General features: G+C 45.6%; 1 protein-coding gene across 1 annotated transcript in view; it reads right to left on the bottom strand.

Moving 5' to 3' along the window:
• Vwf (von Willebrand factor) overlaps positions 1-8,752 on the bottom strand; it is a 137,928-nt gene that overhangs the window by 13,147 nt on the left and 116,029 nt on the right. Inside the window, exons 36-38 of the mRNA XM_029478271.1 lie at positions 8,375-8,479; positions 6,799-7,004; positions 5,981-6,130 (exon numbers count right to left, since the gene is read on the bottom strand). Of these exons, the coding sequence (XP_029334131.1) occupies positions 5,981-6,130; positions 6,799-7,004; positions 8,375-8,479 (461 nt within the window). The remainder of the gene's footprint in view (positions 1-5,980; positions 6,131-6,798; positions 7,005-8,374; positions 8,480-8,752) is intronic.

Here is an 8,752-nt window from a genome sequence, read left to right as displayed (position 1 = left end):
GGGCCGGATATTTTCATCTCTGCTGTCCACCAGCCATGAGTCCTAAGCTAGGTCTTCACAGGCTGAAGAAGTCAATCCGCCCTCCCAGAAGATTCCACGTTGAGACCGATATCTAATCCAGGTGACTATTAAAGACAGTCCAGAGTTCATTTAGAACCTAGTGAGTCTGACCTCTGCCCTGGCCAAACCTAGGGCTGCTTGTCAACTGCAGGGAACTCTCAGGGTGCCTAGGATCTAGTCGTTGATTTGCAGGTGAAGACCTGCACAAATGAGTATCTTGATTCTAACACTGGCCAGCATGTGTAATGCTTTAGCTCTTAAATGTCCCCTAAATNACCATGTTATTCCCAAGCCTGTGGTACTACTGTGTGCTGGTNGAAAATTTTGAAAGTAAAACCTAATGGAAGCAAATTGGATCATTGAGGCTGTGCGCTGGAAGGAGAATTTTGGACCCCAGCCTGCCTCTGCACCCTCCCTCCATCCCTCCCCTCTCCTGGCCACCATAAGATGAGCATCTTTGNTCCACCATACACTCCCCACTGTGATATTCTGCCCCTCTATGGCTTGGAAAGCCAGGGGATGAACAGCCGCAGACTGAAAGCACGGGCCAAAATTACCCTTTCCTCTAGGTCAGTGTTCTTAAGTACTTTGTCGTAGCAATGGAAAGCTAACACACTAATTTGTAGAGGTAAGAGTCCTTGCCATTTACCTAGTAGTTTAAATAGTATAGTATCTATTACCAAAAAAAAAAAGAAAATTGAGGTGAGCAAATGACAGAGACTGACCTTCCCTAGAGAACCAATCAGGGGAGGCCAGCATCCTGGGAGTTTGTCAGTCCATCTTGCATCTACAAGATCCCTAGTATGGCCAAAGTATTAAGGACTTAGATTAAGAGGCTGGAGGGAAGGCTCTGTGGTTAAGAGGACCCACATTTGATTTTCTGCATCCACATGGTAGCTCAAATCCATATGTACCTTCAGTTACAAGGCACCCAATGCCCTCTTCTNGCCTTCGGGGCCACAAGGAATGCATGTGGTGCACACACATAAAATAAAAATAAAACTATTTTTTGAAAAATCTCAAGATTAAAACCCTCCTCTGAATATTGTAGAAAGAATGACATTGACAGTGTGGCTGAGTCTGGAGCTAAGGACAAAGAACCCAGGACAAGGTTTTACCCTGGGGCTATGTCCTTAAGAGAGAAGGAACAGCTGGCTGATCCAGATGGCATGGATGCCAAGCATGTGTGATTCCCCAGGCACACTCAGAAGCTGTGTCAAACCTGAAGAGGCACCAACACTGCCTTCCCTGGGGGAGTGCAACCACCCCAGAGACTCAGCTCAAGTTCACACCATCTCCGTGGGACTTATTGGCATCCCTACCCACGTCACGGCAGTGCGCAGTGAGCTGTCCCTAGCCTTTTATCAAAAGAGACTCAAGTCACTTATTGTGTAGAGATGAGGTTCAGAGTGTTATGGAGGAGCTGACAAACTAGGATAATGCACTGTACACACCTTCCACTACCAACCAGGACATTCCAGATGCCATGAAAGAAATAGAGACCCCAGGGACGCCTGAGGAGAATTAACCAATGCCTTGAGACATCTGGTATACCTCTCTCAAGAAACCTCTCTAAAAGTGCTGAGTCATCGGGATAGATATGCTTCTTTATCCTGTTGATGCACCTCACACTGTGAATATTACACGATTCTTAGCTATGTTGATCCCAGAGACCCACTGGCTTCTCATGCCCAGATGCCCAGCCATGCTACAGAATTTCCCTTTCTGAAATCTCCCTGCCAAAAATCTCAAAAAAGCAAAGCAGAACCAACATTTCCATCATCCCTTGTCTTTTCAGTTATCCCACCAAACTCTCTAGTTTATATGTATCCTGGCATGCTTCTCAGACCCTTCACCTTGTTCTCTTTTCCATCCTGTTTTCATCAGCTTTCAAATTAACAGAAGTGAGTCTAATATTCACCCAACCTGCAGACATTCACCACTGAAAATAAAATGCCTAATGTCCTTAGCAGGAACAATGATTACCATTGCTGGCATGCAGAGGGAAGACATGGAATCCAGGACCCTTGGCCCCTGCTGAAGCTAGCTATCTGAGGGCCATATGCTAAAGACCTTGTCCTTCTTCCCAGAACTACACGAGCCTGTGTACCGTGGGGATATAAGTTACTTCTGTGTAGTTGTGATCAAAGTTACCCCTGGCAGAACTGGAAGCATGGGGGTAGCCTCAAAGACACACCCCCAATTCTTCCAGGCAGGCCCTACTTTCTAAAATTTCTACCACCACACAAACAGCTTTACTACCTGGGAACCAAACATTCAACACAGAAGTCTATGAGGACATTTCATATCCAAACCATAAAATCTGAGGTTTCAGTTGCACTGGGCCCTGGGCTCTAAGTCAGCACACCCGAGCCTTTGCTGGTTTCGGTGAGTTGGAGAGCTATGGGCAACTCTGCTTCCTATGTTGGCCCTTTGCTTCCCAGTGACACGTACAAAGAAGAGCTGTCATTCTTCTTCCTCCTGATAAGTATCATGAGTGACTAAAACATTATCCTGTACCTTATTGACAATGGGCCACATGTATGACAGTGGCTGCATAAAATTATGATGGAAAAAGGCACAGTGCTGCATGCCTGTAATCCCAGGACTCATGAGGCTGAGACAGAAGGATCACAAGTTAGAGGCCAGCTTGGGCTACATAGTAAAACATGTCTCAGAAAACAAGTGGATTATAATGGAGGAAAAAAAAATCCTGTCCACAGCATCCTAAGATAATAGCATAGTACATTATCCTCACTCTTGTCATTGCTGCTGTAAACATACCTAATACACAGACATAAAAGAGTAGTATACACAACTACTATCACATGTAGAACATGATAAATGTCTATACTAGTATTCTGTGTACACACAATACATTCACCATTACTTTAGAATGTAATCCTACTACTTGTAAAAATAACAAAGTTTTGGAAGATAGAAAATAAATCATCATATCCCACAGGAAATAATCTCACACATCTGGTGATTAATATGCCTTTAGGGTACATCAGGAGACCTGTAGAATGACTAACATATACACCATCTAAGTTTGTATAAATGCAGCCCGTCATGTTCTCACAACTATGAAGTCACTCAATAGCACACTTCTCAAAATGGATCCTGGCCATGATGCACTGCCACAGATGTGACAAGAAAAAAANGAATGTCACATGACCATGCTGCCTTCCTATCCACCACACCCTTAATTTCTAGAAGGTTCCTCTATATCTTTCCCACAGATTATTTTATTATAGTTACCGGAAATGCGTTCTATCCTTTGCAGTCAAAATTCCCCACTGAAACAAAATATAAGAAAGAACCCTAACTGTTCAAAGTGCAGAAAATAAAAGACTATGGAAGGCCCCACCCTCAAGGACCCCTTCATTGAGTACTTCTCCTCTCTGAGGCTCAGAGGTCTTCATGGAAGAATAGGCAGAAAGACTGTAAGAGCCAGAGGCAGTTGATAACATTCAGGAAAAAAATTTTTTTCAGACACAACAGGACAGTGGCACATATGAACTTATAGCAATTCTGACAGCATACACAAGTCCTGCTCAAGCTCCTGACAGACAAAATCCCTTCATAGGGTGGCACGGTGGACACAAAATCCCACCAGTGGCTGGACTAGTGGTATTTGGTAGCTGTTGAGAGAATAGAGTCCGTTTTCTCTAATAATGTGTCACCCCTGGTAGGTTGACCCCACTCCCAAGACAGTAATTGAATGACACACACTCAATGGGAAAAGGAGGAGGAGGAGAAGAAAAAGAAGGAGGGGGCAGGAGGAGGAAAAGGAGGAAGAGGAGGAGGGGGCAGGAGGGATACACTATGAAATCCTTAAAGAATTAGCAAAAATTAAAAATGAACTCCAACATTACTCTAATTACTTGATAGCAAGTTACTGTTATTTCTGCCAATGGTCAGTAGAATGAAGTGGAGACCAAAGGACTTTAAAGCTGGGTATTACCAAAAAGGCCCTTTGTGGCTTCCACAGCATCCTCTCCCAAAGGCATTAGGATCTCCACGCATCCCACTGTAGGTAGGACAGCAGGGAAGCAGAATGGGTCTCCCAAAGCCCACACTTCTGCCATCATCCACACAGCCCAGACAGCTCCAAGAGTGTAGCCTTCCCTCCTGTGGATGCTGAGAGCAGCAACTGCAGGTGCACACACTTGTATGCTGGGCAGTTCTGCTTTAACATGACCATAGGCCCATTTAAATGTAGGGATGACACAGGGTCAAGCCTGTGAGCCTTATTTGACCCACATTTCTCCCAAAAGATAGATGCTNCCTTCTTCTAGAGTCTGAGCAGTCCTCAGCTAGAACAGAGTGGCTTAGGGGAAGGCCAGCACACATTCAATTTGGGGAACACAGGTCATGTTTTCTAGACCTAAAATGATAAACATGGACTGGAAATTGTCAGTCTGTATGGAAGCACTGTCATACANTGCAACAGGAACAATCACAGAAGATTCAGTGTGCGTGTCAGATTCAGGATTGGCTGCANCNGTGTCCAAGGGANGAAGAGAGAACAGAAATAGAGACAATGCCTTCCTGTGTCTCTGCTTAAACCAGCATGGACTTAAAGCCATACAACAGCCATACCCATTAGCCAAGGATAGACCACAAACGGGGGCTGGGGGGGAGGCAACCTTTTTCTCTCACTTCTTCCCTTTTATCCAACCTGCTGTGCTCTGTATCTGAACATCCATGTGTTGAAGATTTGGTCCTCATGCACCAGTGTTTGAAAGTGGGGTCTTGAGGAGATAATTGAGTCATGAGGGCTCCAACTCTCTCAACAGATTAAACCATGGGGTTTTTTTCTTAGCTGGATATTAGAAGGCATGAAAACTTCAGGAAAAACAGCCTAGTTAGAAGAAATTCCTTGAAAGGCCTATGCTATATTCTTTTTTTTGGGGGGGGGTGAGATTTTTTCTAGATATGTCTTTAATCTTATCAGATATATTTTCCATGTAAATCTTCAATTTTATCAGAAATTTTTCTACATACATCTTGATTTTTTTCAGAAATATTTTCCTTTTTTATATTTATTTATTTATTTATTTATTATTAGATATTTTCTTTATATACATTTCAAATGCTATCCCAAAAGTTCCCTATACCCGCCCTGCTCCCCTACCCACCCTCTCCCACTTGTTGGCCCTGGCATTCCCCTGTACTGGGGCATATAAAGTTTGCAATACAAAGGGACCTCTCTTCCCTGTGATGGCCGACTAGGCCATCTTCTGCTACATATGCAGCTAGAGATATGAGCTCTGGGGGTACTGGTTANTTCATATTGTTGTTCCACCTATCGGGTTGCAGACCCCTTNAGCTCCTTGGGTGCTTTCTCTAGCTTCTCCATTGGGGGCCCTGTGTTCCATCTTATAGATGACTGTGAACATCCACTTCTGTATTTGCCAGGCACTGGCATAGCCTCAGAAGAGACAGCTATACCAGGGTCCCTTCAGCAAAATCTTTCTGGCATATACAATAGTGTCTGGGTTTGGTGGCTGATTATGGGATGGATCCCCGGGTGGGGTAGTCTCTGGATGGTCCATCCTTTCATCTTAGCTCCAAACTTTGTCTCTGTAACTCCTTTCATAGGTATTTTGTTCCCTATTCTAAGGAGGAATGAAGTATCCACCCATTGGTCTTCCCTCTTCTTGATTTTCTTGTGTTTTCTATGCTATATTCTTATTTGTTCTCATATTCACTCTCTCTCTCTCTCTCTCCAGCTCTCTCTTTTCCTTTTCCTCTCACCCTCTTGCCCCCTCCCTTTCAATATAAATAGGTATGTAGATAGTTAAATGCTCTTCCCCCCTCCGTCCCCCACCCCTCCCTCCCCCACCCCAACACTCCTCCTTCTCTTCCCTACCCAATGGCTCTATGCAGCACCCAACCCTTGTGCCTCACTTACTGGCTGACAGCTGTCTTCACAGGGCCTTTGAGAGCACTGGGCCACACGCAGGCCCACAACAGTATCCTCCATGTCGGTACAGGTGCACGTGTCACAGCCCTCCTCCCAGAACTGGCCCACAGGGTAGACGGTGCCTCGGTGGACACAAACCTGGTGACAACAAGGCTTCTGAGGATAAGCTCATTGGGGCTGTTTAGTCAAGTGGTCAGTGACACCCATGGTATGGAAGATGCTTCGGAGGAGCAGTCATATCCCCAACACACTCCAAGTCAGTCATGGCGGGTCTCTCCTCTTTAGACTGCTGTTTGTGTCTTAATGTTTGGATTTATAGACTAATGCAATGCATGCTAACAAGATCAGAAGGGAGGACTCTGTTCTACATACATGCAGTGCACCTAACATAATACCAGTCTGTTAAAACATAGTAGTAGTTTGGGTGTGTGAGTGGGTGGGTAAGCGGGTGGATGGATGCATAGATTCACAGAGGCATGGATGGATTCATGGATGAATGGACAGCAATGAACAAATGGTTAAACTATTAAACACTCTCTAAATAATCCTTGCAATCATGGTGTCTCTTTGGCTAACCTTGTTAAAGCCATACACTGACTGAGCACCTAGCCATTGTTAATACACAGTAGATTCACTGTCAATAACTCCTGAGTTCATGAAATTTCCGTGTGGGTGTGACAGAATATTGACTGCCCACCTAGCTATCCCTCTCACCCTTGGTTGGGGGAGGTGGGCTGAGGTGTTCATATCCTCTGTGAGGAATAATGAATGAGCCATCATCACATCCAGAGTTGGGCAGGGCCTACCTTGTCAGGGAGACAGGTGGTTGTGGTGCAGCCGCAGTCATTGGTAGTGGCCGAGGCCAGGTAGCCAAGTGGGCAGCTCAGCGTGGAGTTGACACAGCTGCAAGCACACTCGTATTCATCACAGCACTGGGTCTTCCGAAGGGTGGGTGTCCGGTGAGGGGGGCAGGAGGGTGGGGACACTCTTTTGCACTCTTCTTTCCTGCAGGCTGGGGAGGACACAGGTGACACCCTCAGTCCTGCCACACTAAGGACTGTCCTCCACTTGTGCTTCCAAGTATATGCCTGTGACAGAATCCTTGGACCCTTAATAATAAGTCAGACATGCACATACGCACATACAGCTGGCTCAGCAGCTATAAAGCATTTAGAATACCAAAAAAACAGTCATTCTTCCAAAGGCAACATCAACAAAGAGAAAAGCAAGGTTAGAAATCCTTATAGAGAAGGGGAGGCTGCTCAACCCCTGTACTAGCATCCCCAGGAACGCATAGACAAGGCAGGATCCTCCCAGCTACTGACTCTGAGCAATACCAGATACAGAATCCCTACATCCCAGAGGGACCTAGATATGCCATGGCTGGTTTAGCAGGTTACACAATCCTATCCCCATCCAAAGTGCCGCAAACATCGCCCCTCAATCTTACCATCTCTAACAATGTAAAAATGAAAGGCTATCCACAATGCTGTCCCGACCACAGNGCTGTTGTAGAAATGCTAAAGCCCACTCCTGCATCCTGCACCTGATTCCAACTGCCTTATGTCGTGCCTCCTCCTCTCCCAACATCTGCATCAAGGAACTCAAGTGCGGTTACCAAAGTAGGCAACCAAGAAGACCCCTGGCCTTGAAATGGACCCTTGGTAACAAAATACAGAATCCCACGTCTTGCTGTGCCTAATTTTAGCCCACNTCCTTGCTAAAAATATATTTTATGGTTAAATACATAAATCTACAGTGGAAAACACCAAACACCTACATTTGAAAATAAGGTTCAATGATGAAGACAAGCAAGGTACCATGTCTTCCCCTCAGTGGCAGAGGGGACAAGGGGACCAAATAACTAGAGAGTTTGCAGTCTAACTGCCTGAGCCCCAACAGCTGCTTTGTGTTTGTCTTTTTGCTCATTATTATTATAGATATTTTGTCTGCATGGATATCTGTGCAACACATGGATGTCTGGTGTCTACAGAGGCCAGAAAGAGGGTGTTAGATCCCCTAGAACAGGAATTAAAGACAGTTGTGAGACACCATGTGGATGCTGGGAGTTGAACTTCAGTCTTCTAGAAGAGGAGTCAGTACTCTTAAGGAGCTACCTCTTCATCACCCTTATCTGTGTCTTAATGCACCCCCAAAATGGCATGGCTGCAGCTGTGTCCACACTAGACCTGCAGCAGATATAGCCAGGGCAGTCAGGGGACTCAAGCAAGTATGACCTTAAGCCTTCTTTCCAAATGTGCCCTAAACCTAGGTTCAGATAGCTGAGGAGAGAAACGAAACTATCTTGATCCCCTAAACAGAAGAGGACTTGCCGAGACCAGGAGAGAGTAACCCCACAGCTCTCTCCCACAGTGGCCTTACCACAGGTAAAGGTGGGTCTGCATTCTCCAGGGTTGGTCAGGGTTGGCTGGAGCCCTCCTTCACACGGAGGCACTGGAGGCAAGTTGCAGTTGACCAGGTCACACACTGGGGGTCAAAAAAAAGAGGTGCACGTAGGTGAGGTGACTCTCGTCGTTGCTTGTCAGTGGGAGCCTCATGCTCTTTCCTGTGGAATTTTACAATTTTAGGGGGATGGTGACAGCCAATAGAAGTGGATGGAGATTAGACATGAGAGAGGGGTGACACATTAGATGGATGGTGTCCATCCATCTAATGGACAGATAAATGGGTAGGAATGGAAGGAGGGATGGAAGGAAGGAAGGAAGGAAGGAAGGAAGGAAGGAAGGAAGGAAGGAAGGA

Source organism: Mus caroli, chromosome 6, assembly GCF_900094665.2.
Source record: "Mus caroli chromosome 6, CAROLI_EIJ_v1.1, whole genome shotgun sequence".
In the NCBI taxonomy this organism is placed as follows: Eukaryota; Metazoa; Chordata; class Mammalia; order Rodentia; family Muridae; genus Mus; species Mus caroli.
The sequence above is the reverse complement of the archived record's forward strand: the minus strand, read 5'-3'. Positions and strand labels throughout refer to the sequence as shown.